We start from the raw sequence: 19,439 nt of genomic DNA on the forward strand, positions 1-19,439 counted from the left end.
CTGTTTACTATTTAGTTGCCATAGCAAATGAATTTAGTTGAGCTTGAAATTTGGCACAATATTCCAGCGCAATATTTTGGAGTGGCACATAAAGTTTGGAGGCAATTGGAGTTAAATAAACAAATATTTATTTTGCAAAGGCCATTTAATTTACTGCTGGACCAAAAATTAACTCCTAGGGGCATTTTGAGAATTCAAAAGAGGTTGGTTCCAACATGACAAATATCCAGGGATTATTTGCCACACTTTGAACATTTTATTTTGCATGTTCGAGAAATTTGAATTTTTGACTTTAATTTGAATTTGAATTGGGATTTGGATAAAGTAAGGATCAGCAATAGTAATGTGATGACATGGCACCATTAATGGGGGATTACTGTAGCTTAATTATCCGGGCGTCACAATTCTCCTCCACTACAAGAAATCTCGTCCCAAGATTCAAGGGGTGGAGTAAGGGGGGAAAGATTCGGGAAGGACGGAACTCAACACATAGAGGCTTAATAGATAGGTACCTGAGAGCTATCTCATTGAACGTGGCATAGAGGCATCTCTCGAGTTAAAATTCAAGAAAGTCTCCGAGGGCAAGGTAAGAAGGTGCAATAAGAAGCTTCAAGCGGGTACGCAATTGTTCGTTGCCTGAAATAGAGGGTGAACGGGGTCAGAGCAATGGGAATAAGTATTGCGCCTGATACTAGAACAAATCAAAAGGAAGGTGGCTCGCGAATTACATATGAAGCCAAGCACGAGGAACAATTTTTGGAAAATAGGGATGTACATGAGAATCAGATTTTGATCCTGTGGAACTGTGGGTTATGGGCCCACCATGTGGGTTAAAAAACAGGAAGGGCCCTAACATTTTGCATGGTCATGATAGCAAGGCAGGTCAAAGTATTGCCTGTCAGTTATGTCGGCAACAACGTTGGTACCAAGGGCGAGGGACAAAGAGAACCATTTTCCCGTTCATTAAGACGAGTTGGACCAATAGGCAAAGTTCTCATCCATCGATGGCTACCGGAATGTCATCAACAATAGTAACAAGGTCTTACTAACAGAGTTAGTATACCGAGGTGTTTACATAAGCAGTGAGTTATCACTGCTCAGATATGTTAGTTTATAAGAAAGGTTAAACAAAACAATGGAAGGGAAAAGTGTAGACTCGAATCAGTTATCAGTGTTCTTGAGTGTCTAACAACTCAGAACCCGTGGAAAATTGGAATCGGCGAGAAATAATGGTTGATGAAGAACTCATAAGAGGTTATGTAGTTCCGGGATAATCTCGAGATACCAGAGGGTAATACTCAAGGGTATACCAGAACAGAGGTTGGACGGGTGAAATGATCTGAAGAAGACAAGTACTTCAACTTGTCCAAGAAATGGGATCAAAGAAAACTATAGGGTCGGAACCACGGTTGCAAAGGACCAAATATAGATACAAGATGAACTTATCACAAGGGGATTATCATTATAACAAGAAGCTTCCATGATAAGTTCCACATCGAGTCCATGGGCATGAACACAAAGGTTCAAGGTCGACTCCCACTTCTCTAATGCACAACCTTCCATTCACTTCTTGCTTTCGAAGAAGTTGTAGAATTGATTTTTTTTAAGAAAAGCCAATAGATATAACCCGCATAATCTTCGGGTTCACACGGATTAGGGAAGGCGTATGTTCAACCCTCTAGGTCATCTTAGGAACCTATACCACAACTTTTAGGAATAAATAACTCAAGCTCGGAGGCAGAGCATGGTTGACAAAAGCAGGGGATTTACCAAAGGCATATGTATCTGAGGAAAAGCTCACAGGGTTATTGAATATGAAGGACACTGTCAGATAGAACCCAACAAAGAATCTGGTGATCCACGAGGGATCTGATGTGAGTAACGGTACTCAACCAGAAGAGGAAAGGATGCAAGGAGATCGGGTTATAGAAACAACTGACTAATTCAAGGCTCAAATGCAACGGAATTACGATTTGCAAAATCAAGGGATCAGAAGCAAATGCTCTGATCAAGGATGGATAAGTTGAATAGACTTAGGGCACAAACGATGACAATCTGATTGGCCAAGAACCAGCTCATGTTTGGGAAGACGTCTGAGCCAGAAAGATAATCTATAAGGATCAACTGATGATTGCAACTATTCACAAACATATCAAATCGAAAGACTCAAAATGATAATGAGAAAGGACGTCAATGGATACAGCTAGGCATATGGAATTAACCAGAGTGTAGGCATGTAAGACCTTCTAGAGCAATAGGCGACAGAGGTCCTCGAAAGCTCGGATTGTTTTACAAAGTATCTTATGAAGCATAAGAATAACTAGGGATGAATGGATACTCGATAAGAGCAAGTAATTATTCGTAGGGGTATTCATGCGGCAAGGAACTGTAGGGCATTAAGCATAAAGAATTCTTGGAACATCGAAGAGTATTTCAGGACATCTTGTAATAACAAGAGCAACTGGGGATGAAGGTATGAACAACAACATAGGTAGTTACGCATAAGGATTTATCAGTGGTAGGGATCACAACGGCAAAGGGTACAAGGGACTCGGTAAAACATCAGAGAGTATCTTCACAATCTTCTAGTGCACCAAGCAATCATCTGGAGTGAGTGGCTCTCCAGGAGAAAGTATTTACGAGAACCTAGAGTTAGAGCTAAAAAATCATTTAACCCGAATAGAAGAGAGATTAGAGTCCCAAAATAAAGGTCGAGGAGTAAAAGATCCTAATACCATCCAATGGCGACGTGGGCCCGTAAGCCACACAGCTATGTTAGTAAAACAGTTTTTCAAAGACTAGACTCAACTTTGGCCAAGGAGTTGGAAAGGGGGATCCTACAGGCAGTCAGCTCTGATACCAACTTGTGACGCCCCCGATTCAATCGTACACTAATCATACACGCAAATGTACACGATCAAGATCAGGGACTCACGAGAAGATATCACAACACAACTCTAGACACAAATAAAATAATACAAGCTTTATATTACAAGCCAGGGGCCTCGAGGGCTCTAATACACAGCTCGATACACAAGAGTCAGCGAAAGCAACAATATCTGAGTACAGACATAAGTTAAACAAGGATGCCTTAAGAAGGCTAGCACAAAAGCAACAATGATCGAAGAGGCAAGGCCTCCTGCCTGGGACCTCCTAACTACTCCTGGTCGTCGGCAATCTTCACATAGTAGCATCCATCAGCAGTGGCATCTGGCTCCAGGGATCCACCATCTGGTTGCAACAACCGGAAAGAAGAAAGAAGGGGGAAAGGGGGGTAGCAAAGCAACCGTGAGTACTCATCCAAAGTACTCGCAAGCATCAGATCTATACTAAGTATGCATTGGTATCAAATGGAAGGTTTGTATCTGTGGACTGAACTATAGAATGCCAGAATAGAGGGGGGAAGGCCTAGCCTATCAAAGACTAGCATCTTCAAGCAGTTCCAAGCATCTTGCAGCATGTAGAAGAGTAAAGAGTAGCATTTTAATATTTAACAAGCATGTTGTAGCATCAACGCCCAGAGATCCTTCCTCGACTCCCTGCGAGAAAGCAATCTCAAAGCCACATATCCATCACATAACTCAAGTATCCATTTCTAGTTATATAAGATCAGGATATAAGTCTGAACGTCCATTACCGTGGACACGACTGTTAATAGATAATCTTCCCTGCAGGGGTGCACCACGTTTTCCAACACGCTTGATTAGTCTAGCCGGACACACCTTTCTGGGGTCAGTGCCCGGCCTCGGAAGATCAACACGTCGCAGCCCTACCTAGGCTCAGCAGAGAGGTCCCTGCCAGTCTACATCCTAAGCACTTCGGGCTCTGGGCCAATCACCTGTTGCACTCTGGATCGTTGCACGCAGGGCGATCCAGGCCACCTCCACTGGGGCGCCGACCAGGTTGTGCCACAATGCTGAACTGGACGTCTGACAAAGCTTTGGCTGATACCACGACGTCGAGGCCCATAACTATTCTCGCGTGGTGGTTAGTGCGTAAAGGCCTGAGGCCAACTCAGAACAAATACCCAAACCATTAGTGCATTGGGGGCTCGCGGAGACAAGCAGAGACTCACGATAATGTGACCCCGTCGCCCCGTCTCGTGGACTTACGGCAAGGGCCCAGACTGCCCGGCCGTGCCACGTGGAAAACTTGCAGGTGCTCTATGGGCCCGCCCGACTTTCACATCAACTTCGGGTACCCCTTAGGGCCGACCCGACTTCAACAATGGTCTCAAGTAAAGTCCGGGTAACTGTGTTTCCAAACATCAAGGGGAAAACCCGAGGAATCACCCTCGATGGATTCCACTCGATGTAATCATCAAGGTGAATGTAAGAGGAACCACCCTCGAGGTTCACACTTGAGGGTTTGCATGACAGAGTCGTATCGGAAGTGGTTAAGGAGGAATCACCATCGATGACCACGACCGAATAGCTACACTACAGAGGTCTCATCAGGAGTGATGTATGAGGTACCACCCTCGGCACTCGATAGTAGCTCTGCAGAGTCGAGCAACAAAAGGGGCGTGATGTGATGTGAGGTGTCAGGCTCTAGTTGTCGATCACGTTGATCGAGTCATCGATGATGAAGCAGGGGCAACAAGGACAAGGTGGGGGTCACTGATGGATCACTAACCAACTTATACTAAGCAGTTTAGGATAAGCAGGTAAGGTACAATAATAGGTACAAAAGCAGGCTATGCATCAGAATAGGAGCTATCAATTACAGTAGCAAAATCTAATGCAAGCATGAGAGAATGGAATGGGCGATATCGGGATGATCAAAGGGAGGGCTTGCCTGGAAGCTCCGCTGAAAGGGAAGAAGAGTCATCGGTGACGTAGTCGATCATAGGGGCATCAACAATGGTCTCGGTGTCTACCAGAGAAGAAGAAGGGGAAGAAACAATAAATACAAAGCACGCAGATGCATGACATAACAATAAGCGGTGCTAAGGGTGTTCTAACGCATGGTTACACGATACTGGCGACGGGGGAAACATCCGGGAAAGTATTCCCGGTTCCGGATGTCTGTTCGATAGATGAATGGAGGGGAAAGGTTGCATGTTTGCTATGCTAGGGGCGTGTGGCGAACGAATGGACCGTGTTTTCGGATTTGTCTCGTTGTTCTGAGCAACTTTCATGTACAAAGTTTCTCGATCCGAGTTACGGTTTAATTTACATGATTTTTTAAAGTTTTAAATAATATTTTGGAATTATCTTTAATTCAAAAATAAATAACAAATTGCTACGCGTACCCAGCTCTGCATACACAAAAGTGTACCAGAGGCTGACAGGTGGGCCAGGGGGTCCCAGTTGACCAGTCAACGTTTGACTGGTCAACAGGGGGTGGGGCCCCCTGGCATTGACTCACCTAACTAATTATTTAATTAATAAGGCTAACTAATTAGTGAATTTAATTAAACCATGTTAATTAAGTTAATTAATTAATTATATTTATATGTTTATATTTACACTTTTTTAAAAAAAGGGGGCCGGTGGGGCCCGTATGCCAGTGGCCCATAGGGCCAACTGGGCACGGTAGCGAGCGCCCGTGCGCCCGCACGGGGGCAACAGAGGGCGTCGACTGGCGGAGTGAACCCGGGCGGCCAGCACGTGGGGCCGCGGGTCACCAGGCGAGGGGCGCGGCGCACGACGGAGCCTAGGGCGGCGCAGCGGAGCGGCTGGTGGCCTTGAGCGGCGTGGGAGGGGAGAGCGCAGCAACAGATTAGCAGGGGCGGTAGCAGTAGCAGCGGCAAAAGAGCACGGGGAACGCGCGCATGCGGGCGCAGTGAGGCCGACCAAAGGCGAGCGAGGCCGGAGCTGGGCACGTGCGTGGTGCGGGCGCGCGCGCAGGGGAGCTTTGGCACGGGCGCGGCCAAAGGCAGACGGCGGAAGCAGAGGGGCGCGCGCGTGGGAGCTAAGCTCCGGGTCATGGTGGCCGACGGCCGCTGACCGGGGAGGCCGGCGAGCACGTGCGTGGGTGGCAGACAGCATGGGGGTGAGGTGCGGGCGGGCACGGTCTCGCGCGGGCGTCCGGGCGTGTAGCGAGCAGGGGCTGCGGGGGTCGCGGCGCTAGGCGGCAGGGAGGCGGCGGGCGGGCGTGCAGATGCAGGGCCGCGTCATGCGGCGCATCCGTGTGCGGCGAACGACACGGGAAGGCAGAGGGAAAGGGAAGATGGGGGGTCCTCACCCCCAATATAGTCGAATGGGGGGGCGACGAGGCTCGACGTTGGCCGGCGAGGGAGAGGCGGGTACGGAGCAGTCCGGCAGTGACGGGCGGCGCCGACGACAGGGTTGGCGCGTCGAGGCAGCGAGGGCGTCCAGCGAGGCGGGGCCCTATGGAGGCGAGGCGTCCGGCAAGAGAGGGGAAGCCTCCGGGCGGCGGGCGACGTCAAGAGCGTCGCAGGGTCGAGCCCCGATCTTGGTCGAGGGGGAGGGAGAGCGAGCGACGTGGGAAGAGTGGGGGAGAGTGGGGATCGAGAGAGATTAGGGTTCGGGGAGTGGGTTAGGTGTAGGCAGGGGCTGGGCCGGCCTGGTTGCCTGTTGGGCCAGATGGCCATCTGGGTCAATGCCTAGCAGGGAGGGGGCTTTTCCTTTTTCACATTTTTAAATCTGTTTTCAAATTTTAGCTATTGTTTCCTATTTAGTTGCCATAGCAAATGAATTTAGTTGATCTTGAAATTTGGCACAATATTCCAGCGCAATATTTTGGAGTGGCACATAAAGTTTGGAGGCAATTGGAGTTAAATAAATTTTATTTGTTTTGCAAAGGCCATTTAATTTACTGCTGGACCAAAAATTAACTCCCAGGGGCATTTTGAGAATTCAAAAGAGGTTGGTTCCAACATGACAAATATCCAGGGATTATTTGCCACACTTTGAACATTTTATTTTGCATGTTTGAGAAATTTGAATTTTGGACTTTAATTTGAATTTGAATTGGGATTTGGATAAAGTAAGGATCAGCAACAGTAATATGATGACATGGCATCATTAACGGGGGATTACTGTAGCTTAATTATCTGGGCGTCACATCACCGCCACCAGATTGAGAGGAGTGAAGCAGAGAGTGAGCAGGGGACAGTGAGTGATGCTGGGAAGGGCGAGCTAGTCGACCGTTTTGACCCAGCCTGGCTCGTTCCGACCGAGCCACGCCACTAACGACTGGTAGGCACGCACCCTTAGCCGTTAGGGCGGCCGTCGACCTGCCATGTGGGCTAGCCATGTCAGAAACGTGTTTAAATGGTTGAAACGGTCATCAACACGACTTGATAGTTTTTAGTCACAAAATTAGAAAATTTTGATAGTTTTCAGTCACTTTTTTTAATGGGTTGGCAACAAAGATGCAAAGTTCAGTGGGTTGGCAACCCCAAATATAGTAGCTTTTGGTCAAATACTAATCGCGAAAGTATCCTATTGTTGGCTTGCTATGTCGAGTAATCCAGGCAACAAAGGTTAGTTATTTAAGGTACATTAACGAAATGAAATAATTTCTGAGTGGGCGTGCAGACTTAGTAGGCAAAAGTAGTGATATAAACTAAATTCCACAGATTTGATAAAACCATTAGGTTGAACACTAAGTTGTGAGGTGTAATTGAGTGCTTCGTGTTAGAAAAACATTTGTGGATCAGACTAGGCCTTGGACGGAGTTCGATATAGCTGTCCCAAAAAGATCGACGCAACTGTTTCAGGCAGCCACCCGTGCAATGGTTGGAAATGGCGAAAACACCTTATTCTGGGAGGATCGATGGCTGGATGGCTTTAGGTTGGAGGAGTTGGCACCAACAATCTATGATTCAGTGAGGAAAAGGATCCGTGAAAATCGAACGGTCAGCCAAGGTGTAACGAATGGAACTTGGGTGCTGGATGTCGGGCCGGAGGTTACTACACAAATGCTTCATGAATACCTGAGGCTTTGGAATAGGCTAGCAATGGTGCAGCTAAACCCAGAGGTGGTAGACACTATTCGGTGGACCTGGGATGCAAGTGGATCCTACTCCACAAGATCAGCATATAAGACGAAATTCTGGCCCAAGGAAGCAGCGCCAACAGCGGAATTCACTTGGAAGTCCAAAGCACCACTTCGATGTCGCTTATTTGCTTGGCTTGCCTTGCAGAACCGATGTCGGACTTCCGACAGGTTGGCAAGATGAGGGTTGGATCGCCAGGAGACGTGCCCATTCTGCGACTAAGAGGAGGAAAGCATACATCATATCCTACTTCAATGCGCCTTTATGAGATGTAGGCGCGCGTCTGCGCCGCTTGGGGCAAGACAGAGTGGACACCGACCCCTACTTCAAACCTGGGAACTTGGTGCACGAGTAACACGGACGGAGCCGTGGGAGGCAAGGATGCTCGGGCCATGTTGATTCTGATGATGTGAGAGCTTTGAAAGCATAGAAACGAGATCGTTTTTTATGGAGATGCTCCTTCGAGTTCATTTGTAATTAAGCGGATTGCCATAGAACGTGGGGTGTGGAAGGCGGCTGGCCTGTTTAAATCAGATATGGATAGAGCCTTAGGGGCCATAGAGGTCGGGCATGATGCGAGGGCAATCCGAGTGAAGTTGGGTTATGTAACCTTATGTAACACCAACGTGGAGGGATCTTCTAATCATCATCTTTTCCTTTAATATATAGTACGCACACTCGTGCATATTTGAGAAAAAGAAAATCATTTGTTGATTGAAACATCACGTGCAAAAAAAATTAGAATAGTATGTACGATATTGTTCATGAAAATACAACAACAAATTCCCATAGCAACGCCTGGATACATGCGCCGGCAGAAAATAGCAGAATAATGACGTCTCCTGCGCGCGCGCCTAAGCTCCCGCCACGTACCCTCGTGCTGCCGGCCAAAAGAGCGCGTGGTTCCTCAGCATCACCGCCACCTTCCGTCCGTATTGCTCGCTCACGCTCCATTAGCTGCCCACACGGCCAGACCAGATGCAAAGCCAAAGCCACCACTAGGTCCAAGCTGAACTAACTAACGGTTTTGCTCCGACCGATCGATAGTGCCCGGAGCGGTCACGCCGGCCGACCTCGAATTAATTCGCGACCACGCAACGAACACGCGCGCAGCTAGCAGGCGGGCCGAATAAAAACTTGCTTAGCGCCCAGTGCAGCGCACCGTTGCGTCGATCGGTCCTTTGCCGCCCTGTTCCCGATAGCCCGGTCGATCACGACATGCTAAAGAGGTAGCGGCAGCAGCTAGCCTTCGCCCTCACATCACGCCGCCGCCGTCGTCGTCGTCGTCGTCTTCTTCTTTGTGCTGCTTCCACTACTCGAGCTAGCTCGCTCGATCGCTTTTGCTCGCGGCGGCCAGGCGTACATCACGAGGGGCGGCCGCAGGAGGGAGGGGTCGAGATGCATCAGATAGGGAGCGGCATGTACGTGTCCGGCCGGGCGCCGGACAGGAAGCGGGAGCGGCATCTGTCGTCGGGGTCGGTGGCCACGCCGCCGTACACTGGCGGGGACCTGTCGCGGTCCGGCGAGCTGGGCCGGATGTTCGACGTCGCCTCCTCAGCGTGGCAGTCGCAGGCGCCGTCCCCGGCCTCCTCCTCTCGCCGCAGCTCCGGGCACCTGCCGCTGCCGCCTCGGCCTGCCCCGTCGCCGTCGGCGTCCGGACCGCTGTCGCAGCTCTCGCACTCGGGCCTCCTCGTGGGCCCGTCGCCTCCCGCCGCGCCGTCGCCGGCGCGAGGAGGGTCGTGGAGGAAGGCGAGCAGGAGGCGCGCGGCCGCCATGGAGGAGGCGGCGCCCGTCGTGGCGCGCGGGAGCACGAGGCTCGGCGTCCCGTTCGCGTGCTACGTGCTGCTGCTCGTGGCCGCCGCGGCCGGGGTCGGCGCCGGCTTGTTCTTCCTCGTGGCGTGGCGCCGGTGGGAGGCGCTCGCGGCGGCAGGTGGCGCCGTGGCGGCAGCCGCGGCCGTGCTCTCCTGGAACTTTCTGCGGTGCGCGGCGGAGGCGGAGCGGTTCTTCCGGCTGTCCCCCGACACGGTGTTCGAGCAGGGGGACATGCCCATCGGCGAGCTCGTCAAGATCACCGGGGTGAGCCGCGCCTCATACCTTTCTGTTTTGCTCACGTGCAAAATTCGTTATCGCTACGTTGATCAATGATCAGACACCGTTTCATCAGTTGTTTGCCAAGAATTTGCATGCTAATTTAATTGCTTAATAACATCGTAACGGAATATAGTTCGAGCGTGCCACTGTCCAGCTTTCAGAGGCGTCTCCTGAAGCTTAGCTCGGCAGCAAGCGACGCATATGCCAATCTAACCCGGCAGTCCAAACTGCTGGAGCTGCTTTGCTTGCACATCGTAAGCGTCAGAGACTGTCAAAAACGGGTTTAAGCAACATGTGGTGGTCAATGGCTTCCCTGCCATGCATTACCTCTGGTGGAACACAAGCTACCGGGCCACTTTTGCTTCACCAAGGCACTGCATTGCTAATTACCTCTGCAAGCAACAAGCCAACAATGATCAGCCAAAGATAATTAGACTTACAAAAAGGCTGAACATTACACCGTGCCAGCGTGCGTGTGCGTGTAGTTACTGAAGCTATTCTCTGACATGGTCTGACGCCGTGCCGTGCTTTGCATTGCAGCAAGTGACCTGCGGCCGGGTGCCCGTGGGAGCCTGCTTCCACGACGCCGCCCGGTGCGTCTTCACGTCGGTCCGGATGTACGGCCGCCGTGGGTGGGCGTGGACCTGCTGCTGCTCCCGGTGGCAGCTCAGGCACTCCGAGGTCAGTCAGTCAGGCTCTGCTACCCTCGTAAACCCACTGCCTGAACAAGTGCACTCAGGTGTTGACGGTATGTCTTGTGACCCTGTCAGGCGCGGTCGACGAACTTCTACATCTCCGACAGGAACTCCGGGAGGAGGTTCTACGTGCGCGCCGGGGAGGGCGCCAAGATCACCTGGATGATCAACCGGAAAACCATCAGCTTCGATGGCGGCGACGGCAAGGGCAAGGGCGCGTCGCGGAGCCTCAAGAGCTGGGCGGCGAGCACCGGCGTGTCCTGCGACGGCGCCGTGCGAGTCGAAGAAGGGTAAGGGTCTTGGTGGCTCAGTTTCAGAGCACAACAATGTAGTAAGTCACATGTTCAGCAAAGCTGCAACCAACTTCTTCCTTTTTCCTTGACAGGTTCATCAGGGAGGGAGACACGGCGAGCGTGATCGGCGTGCTCAAGAGGCACCACGCCTTCGACGTCGTCGACGCGCCGGACGGCGTGGTGGCCACCGGCTGCCAGCCGGCGAGGTGCATGTTCCCCGTGCTCGTCGAGGGGCTGGTGCTCATCGGCAGCGACGACCCCGACGAGGGCGTCTACATGGTCTAAGCTTAAGCTTGCGACGACTGACCGGCCGGCCTCGAGCTGCTTTGACAGTTTCAGTGCTGACTATATTAACAGTTTCAGCGCCTACCGTATTAGGTCTGGGTTTCGCAGCAGAAGGATCTGCTGCATACTGAATGCTGTAAATTAGAGTGGGTTTATAGGCTTGCCCGGGTTTGATGTTGTGCTAGCAGTACTTTTTTTTCTCTCTCTTCCTCTTTTTGCTCTTCTCCAAGTACAGCTCTGTCGCTTTTTGGATCACAGCGTGCTTAAACCATTGTAATGTTTCACAGGCACCTTTTCTCATGTAAAAGGGTTGGCTTTGCATTGTTTGCAGCAAGGTGTGCTTTACACATGTAAAAAGATTGGCTTTGCATTGTTTTCAGCCATATATGCTTTTCACATGTACTAATAATACTGATTTCGCATTCGCATTTAGTGAAATGCATCAGAGATCCCAAAACATCTGAAATTATATACTACTACCTCTGTTCACAGCATTTTTGCAGTTCAAATTGAACTGCAAAAACGTCTTGCATTTAGGAACAGAGGTAGTAGCTTCAAACAGTTTTCGCAGCCCTCTACCTGTGACATTGTTGAAGAAGTCGTTAACCCCAATTCAGCTCAGCCTTCGGAAACAGTTTTACCTTTTTCTTTTTGAGGGTGGAAACAGTTTTTTTCAATACTATACCCTTTGAAATTATTAATAATAAGAACTTGAATTATTTTCTTTACTGGCGGACTAGACATATCGACAAGCTTATTTGGTTTCTACCAAGAATTTGAATAATGGGCAGAATGCCCCAAGACACACTGTTATGCCCCGAACCTGAACCTACTCCAGAGCTTTAGTGTATAAAGGAATGACTAAACCGAATAGCATCCCATTCACCGACCTAAGGACAAAAAGGGGAGAAGCGCCCCGAGGTGCTAGCTAATCCAAGTAGAAGAGCGTTACGATCTTCCGCATGTTCTTTGCCTCCTGGCAGGTCTCCATCAGCAGCCTGCTGTCATGAAACGCAAAGCATATCACCTGTTGGACCTTCGAGATGATGTCCATGTTGCATAACCTGAAAAATAACAAGAGATATTTTTATAATGTGATGGCACAAGACAAATAAAAATCAAATGATATATATTTCATCAAAAGTGGTAATATCAAGTGTGACAAATCAAATGTGATGAAACTACTGACATAGCAACAACAACAGAAAGTGAACCCAAAGCTAAAGAATAGGAACTGAAAGCAATTTGAACAGAAAGCTAACAAACCTGCTAGCCTCAATTAGTGGTAGATGGTCATACTGAGGTTTCTCAATCAAGTTTTGTACCTGAAAATTAACAGAATGTCACTGAAACATATCCAATGTATCACCTGAAAACAGAGCATCAGCTTTGCAAGCTAAAGCAGGATAAGAAATCACTTCTGCGAGGCACTTTGTTAGAACTAACACATGTTACAGCATTGATCTAGTAAGTTGCCAAGAATCCTAGGAGCCCTGGTGGTGCCTCGGGAATCCCTACAATTTTAGTTCTGCGGTTTTGTTTGTTAACTCAAATCACCTGATAAGATACTACTCGGTCAATAAATAAAGTGTTGTTAGTTTATCCTTTTAAGAAAAGATGGTCTCAGAAGATTGAGATCTCTGAAACCTGGACTGGTTAGGAAATTTTCAGCACAGGACACCAAAGTACCCTGAAATGGAACTGCTACAGACTGGTACTTGGGCTTGGCGAAGTAAAATATATCATCTCACTGGTGGAGTAGACGATGAAGCACATATTCTCCAGCATAGCAGTGCATTGTTTATAAGGTGGTAAAGCGACCTAAGACAAGCATACCTGCTCTAGCGGGTAGGTGACGCCTAAGCACCTAAGGCGGGCATATTTGTAAGGCGCTGCCATGGCGCCTTATCGCCTAAGCGTCTAAGGCAGGACGCCTTAAAAACAATGTAGCGGTGCCTCCATGGCTCAGATGTCTGCCAGTAGGATTTGCATCAGCAACTCCAAGGGTTACCAGCGAACAGTCTGAAAATGGCACCCTCTACCACTGTGGACAGGAGACTGGGATACCTTAACCACACTGGTTCGCTTCAGTGGGCAGAGAAGGTGAGAAGTAGCAGATCCAGGAGTCTAAATCCTAGGTGTCGAGATCAAGATCTAAAGCTGTTGAAGATCATTCTCGGTCCTTTTCCCTCTAGTTACCTGAGGCTAACCGAAAATGAGTGCAGAGCCTGAAAGAGGAGCTTGGAGAGGGGCAGGGCAGATGAGGGCAGGCTTTTTCCCCTCACGTGCTTCTATTGTATGATCAAGATTAAAAATCCAAGGTCTGAATGAGAATAAAATAACTGCATGCATTTCTAAGATTGTTCATAATGGACATATCAGGTGATAACTTCTCTGATAACGGAAGCCTGAAACTTCACAGGTCACAATACAAGCCATTCAATCAGTTGTTGGTTATCACCTTTGACCATGACTTGGGTCCAATAGACAAAGTTCATTCACAGGTTGATTGAGGGGTTCAGCTTATGACTTCATGTTATTCAATTTTATGCGGAATTCTCATATAATGAACCTTTCCATTATTTGGTTATGGGCGCACTGAGATTGTGATGAGCAATCTAGACATAGACAATTACAAATTGGCATGAATAGAAAATATAATACAAAAAGAAAGCTGGTGTATTTAGGGTTCCTAGTAAAGTTTTGGAACAAAAATAAACTAGAATGACCTATACAGAACTGAAATACCGCATATTCTTACTTTAGATAATAGCTCTTGGCTTTCAGGAGGTTGCTTCTTTAGACTTTGAGGCAAAATTACGGTAAGCAATTCTGGCTTCTCAGCTCTCAAAGCACCCCTAATAACAGCTGCATTAGTCCCAGAAGCACCAGATGTGAATATATGATTTTTCTGCAATTAACACATAAACATTAATTACAGGTGTGGAGGAATCAAGATGCAATGAACAATGATAACATATAGCACAGTGACATACTGTTATGACCATAGCATAACTCAAGATCTCAATAAGTTGTTGATGCATATAACCCATGTTCCGGGTACCAAAGAAACCTATTGATCGGGGTCCTTGCTGCTGAATAGCCAGCAATTCCTGTATCGTCACCAATAAAGTGAGATTAACCCATAGTATAAACCAACAAGTCAAGTATTGATACGCATATTATTACACTAAAGATTGATGAACTGCATGGAATATTCGGTGATCCCAGGCAAAGTTTAGACACTGAACTTAATAAAATGAAAAGAGAAGAGTAAAAGGCACCTGAAGGTAATCGAGATCTGGGAGTGGCTTGTATTCTGGAGCATCAACTGTTGCAGTGCCTCTAACAAGAGTCTCTACTTGAGTAGGAATCTTTGCACCATCGTCATCATCTGGCCCAAACATAATAGGTTCGTCTTGTCCTTGAGTTCTTCCATCACCTTCATGCCCATCTCTTCTCATGTATCGGCAGAGAAACTATACGAGCACAATAAAAACAGCCCCTGGCAGTAAATCATTAGTGAAAACCAAATATATTACAGCATACTGACATCAAATAAGTAGAGCAATATCTAAGGTTTATGGTTTGCTCTCCTGCACAATGGTCGGAATTGATTATACTCGTCTATTCATGTCAGATATGAAACACGGACATGTGTCCAGCACATCCAAAATGTTTTCGTCATACTGGAGTTACATGTGGTATTCCGGAGATTCCTATTCATTCGTTCAAAGATTCCTATTCAGGTCATATGGGCATATGGCATATAGCAGTTCAAAGATGCCTACAAAGGCCACTCAAAAGTCAAAATATTGCACAGAATATATGGCAGCACCTGTTCAACTGAACATAAAACAACTGGAAAGCAAATATTACACTTTAAAGTTCCAAGATTCCTACCAAGGCCACTTGAGAATAACAGAGACAACAGCATATAGCAGCAGCTGTCCAACTGAAAAAGAAATACTACACTTTGCAATTCGCACCCAACAACCCAAGCTCAAAAGGTTTGTGCATCTAAAGCCATTAAGCTTTTAGGAAAATGAGATCTTGAATTACAAATGTCTGAACAAGAAACTCTAGCGGGAAATAACTTTGCCTGTGCCACTGATGTTAGTGCAAAGCAGATGATGGTCATATTATCACTTTCAAGACAGACAGGATGGTACTACTAAGCAAATTGTGCGTGCCCAGAACAAACAATCTGCGATTTCTAAATTCCAACTCCGACATCCAATTTTCAACAGATACGATGCATCATCAGAAATCTAATAGTAGTACATACATTTTCGTAAGATAAAATTTACTCCATATCCACTAGAAAAAATGGAAGAAACAACACAATCTACGAACGCTACAGATGAAGCACCAGGGGTGGGGACGCCATGCCTCACCTGAGTGGCCGTATGCGCGGCCTCATCGGGCCCCAATCGCCGTGGCCGGGGCAGAGGCGGCGCGCGTAGCGGGCTCGCCGGCGCGCGCCGGGAGCAGGCGAGGGAGGCGGCGCACGACGGCCGCCGCGTCTCCCGGGCGGACGACGGCGGGGGCGCGAGCGCGGCGGCCGTGCGGAGGAGGGACGCCATGGGACGGCGGGCGGGGGAGGGAGGAAGGACTGGATGGAGCAGAGAGGGGGGAGGGGAGGGGGGTTTTGCTTGCTGGTGCTATCGGGATGCGGGAGAAGCGAACAGCGGGACGCACACGGGATATCTCCGTCTCGCTCTTGCTTCGGGTGGATGGATTGATGGATGGATCCACACGGCCAGGCCGGACCACGGTGTTTTCGGCCTCTCGGCGGACTACGACCGCCGCCGGCCCCAGGCATGTGCTTCACCTAAATTCATACTGCTACCCTTTGTTTGTTCACAATGAAAAATGCACTTTGTTTTGGCCGTCAGGTTTGGAGTATGAAATCACAATGCAAATCTAATGATGATGTTTTTTGTGTCGCACTATCGACGTGTTTTGAACTGTAAAAATGTGATTATTTGCCTACTGTCTCTCGAAAAAAAAGGAGAATATACTCGTGATATTCGGTGTTTACTAGCAGCTGTCTACTTGTTTCCTTTTCAGAAATGTTAACGCCCATACGTGTGGACGTTTGCACATCGCCCACACACCTCCATCACCACTCATTTTGCCACGTATGAATAGATGACATCAGCGGAATTTTTTTTGGTTTTCGGCTTAAAAATGTTGTATCTCCTAAATAAAAAAGCGAATTAAAAATCCGTTTTCACCATTAAATCCGTCTCGACGAGGTCTTCAAAACTAGACCCCATGTTGATATGTTTCGACGAATTTTTTTTTTGCCAGAAGTTGCCACGATGTTTACACTGCAGTTGCCATAGGGCTTAAACTAAAGTTGCCATGTGGCAATTTTAGTTTGTAGATCATGTCAATTTTAGTATTTTGATGATGGCAACTCCAGTACTTTGACCATGAAAATTATTTTTTGTATGAACCATGGCAATTTTACGTGCATGTATCATGGCAATTTTAGTTTATGGTTCATGGCAAGTCTAGTTTCTTAATTCCCCGTTTTATAAATGTCAAAATTTACTTTTAAATGTAGAAGAAAATAGCTGAAACATATCATGGCAACTTCAGTATAAACATCATGGCAATTCATATGCAATAGACATGACAACTTTTAATCAAAAAAAAATTTCATCAAAACATATCAACATGGGATCTAGTTTCGAAGATCTCATCGCGAGGGATTTAATGGTGAAAACGGATTTTCAATCGGATTTTTCGTTTAAGAGATAAAACATTTTAAAAACTGAAAATCCAAAAAGATTCCTGCATGCATGCATGCGATGACGTGGCAATCTGTTTACATTAGAGACGTGTGGTGCATCTCCCTTCCTGCCACACGTATGGCAGTTAGCGCGACCCTTCCTTTTAACAATTTGTTTTTAATTTGTTATACAATTGTGTCACTGGAATGCACATCATTCCCTCAAAAAAAAGGAATGCACATCATGCATCACACGTTGATCCAATTTATTAATGATTGACTAACAATTGAGAAAATGTTTAAGTTGCCAAAATATAAAAACGCTATGAGACTTTCCTCTGGCATCCATCATGAAAAACAGAAAACATATAATACACGGTCACAAATATGTCAACAAAATTAACCAAATCAACATATCCATTCATGTGTATGCTCAAGACATAGTTGCAATGGTCCAACTAAATTTGTGTGGCACTAGATTAGATTTGTGTGTGCGAATCAACCTGTGGTTGAGTTGGTTAGGTGGATAGTGGTATCCTCAGCCCACCGGGGTTCAAATCCTGGTGTTCGCATTATTTCTGAATTTATTTCAGGATTTCCGGCGATGATATGCCGGCTCAGTCTCTCGGAGGTGCTCATAGGGGTAGGGTGTGCGTGTGTGCGTTCATAGGAATGAGTGTATGCGCGTGTATATGAGCGCTTGTGTCTGTACTGATGCTCAAAAAAAAGATTAGATTTGTGTGTTTTTAGTTAGATTGTCGTATATTATCATGACACCTAGTACGATAAAGATTGGTAGGATAATCCAACTCATATGAGAAACGCAAATCAGAGTGACACGCGGGGTAGCATGGGCGGAACAGCGGAATGGAGAAAAGGGTTTGGCATGTTCAGAATTGCATCAACTACTTGCATTTGTGGAACAATGATCATTGATCTGTCTGCCGGTACTCATGCAGGCCACCATTATTATCTTTCTTAAAATCCATGTAAGAACTAAGAACGTAATACTAAGGACACCTTTGGTCTGTAGGAATTTTGTACGAATTCCATAGGCTAGGATTTTTAAAGGAATTTTTTTGGAGCCCTTTGGTTTGTAGAATTTGATAAACATTTCCATGTAGGATAAAAATCAATCCTTCATATTCAATAAAAAGAAGCATTAGCCTAAACTTAATGATTTTTTTATCATATGCATCAAATGACATCTTTTTCTTTAACGTGGTACAATCGAAGTCGCTCACAAACACGAGCATACACTCGCCGTTATGAACGCAAGCACGCACGCCCTACCCTTATGAGCACCTCCGAGAGATTAAGACCGCATAGCATCTTAAGATTTACGAAGTCACCATAGGAGCCTCGTAGTAGTTGACGGGAATGATCCTCCCACTGAACGAACATCGCAGGAAAATCTGAAATAAATTCAGAAAAATGCGAGCACCAATGTCAATTATAAGACTTGAACCCTAGTGGGCTGGGGATACCACTGTCTTCCTAACCATCCAACCACAGGTCGGTTCTCCTTTTCTTATAAGAATTGAGATACATGTCGATCTCACTTCAATGATTTTCCTATTCCTATGTGTCGGATGGATTGACCACCGGTAGCCTCATCAGCACCCCATAACATTTCAAGATATCGGGGCCAGTAAAGCCCCTCACACCTTCCGGACGTACGGCCGGCTCCTTGGGCCAGCTGGTCCAGGAGGCCGGCTGCCAGAAGACAGCACACTCTCAGAAGGCGGCCTCAGGGGGCCGACATCTAGCAGGCGGCCCTGCTTTTCCTCAGAGTTTGCACCCATTTACTACGACGAGACGGGACGTGGCTACAGGACCACCTGCTCCCCCCGAATCCGGAGGAGCGTGGCCACAGTGCGGGCGTACCAAGCGGACACCCCTCACCCGGCGCGACACTATAGCCATACGGCTCATGACGCAGCCCGCGTCAGCCAGGGCCATGCTTCCACGACGAGCGGTCGGTACGGCCCGCAGGCAGTGGGCCCTACTTGTCTGTGAGCACCATAAGACGGCGTACCCCGGGAAGGCGGACTCCAGGGCGGGCCGGCTCCTAGCAGACGACCCTTCCTCTCCTCGGGATCTGCACGCCATTAATCTGATGAGATGGGGTGTGGCTACAGTAAGCGCCCGCCAAGCGGAGGGACTGTAGCCATGCGCCCCCCGACAATACCTCTGTCATCAAGGGTGAGGCTACAGCAAAAGGCAGTCAACATGGCCCGCAGGCGGCGGGCCCTACCTGTCAGTCGGGTTCGCGGCAGCCGGCGGGACCCACCAGGCAGCAGGCCTCAGCAGCCGGCGGAGAATCCGGCGCCCCAAGACACTGACGTCCGGGTCCTACTGAC

General features: G+C 47.9%; 2 protein-coding genes across 2 annotated transcripts; one reads left to right on the plus strand and one right to left on the minus strand.

The window, feature by feature from the left end:
* Positions 1-8,961: 8,961 nt before the first annotated feature.
* On the plus strand, positions 8,962-11,716 carry LOC119336241 (uncharacterized membrane protein At1g16860-like). The gene is made up of 4 exons (XM_037608253.1): positions 8,962-10,045; positions 10,601-10,741; positions 10,831-11,045; positions 11,141-11,716. The coding sequence occupies exons 1-4, from the start codon at positions 9,368-9,370 to the stop codon at positions 11,331-11,333; spliced, it is 1,227 nt and encodes a 408-aa protein (XP_037464150.1). The 5' UTR covers positions 8,962-9,367; the 3' UTR covers positions 11,334-11,716.
* A 284-nt stretch (positions 11,717-12,000) lies between these two features.
* On the minus strand, positions 12,001-15,934 carry LOC119338135. The gene is made up of 6 exons (XM_037610433.1): positions 15,731-15,934; positions 14,618-14,812; positions 14,330-14,446; positions 14,095-14,244; positions 12,600-12,658; positions 12,001-12,397 (listed from the first exon to the last, which is right to left on the minus strand). The coding sequence occupies exons 1-6, from the start codon at positions 15,917-15,919 to the stop codon at positions 12,262-12,264; spliced, it is 846 nt and encodes a 281-aa protein (XP_037466330.1). The 5' UTR covers positions 15,920-15,934; the 3' UTR covers positions 12,001-12,261.
* Positions 15,935-19,439: the final 3,505 nt, after the last annotated feature.

The sequence above is a fragment of the Triticum dicoccoides genome, chromosome 7B, assembly GCF_002162155.2.
Source record: "Triticum dicoccoides isolate Atlit2015 ecotype Zavitan chromosome 7B, WEW_v2.0, whole genome shotgun sequence".
Classification (NCBI taxonomy): domain Eukaryota; kingdom Viridiplantae; phylum Streptophyta; class Magnoliopsida; order Poales; family Poaceae; genus Triticum; species Triticum dicoccoides.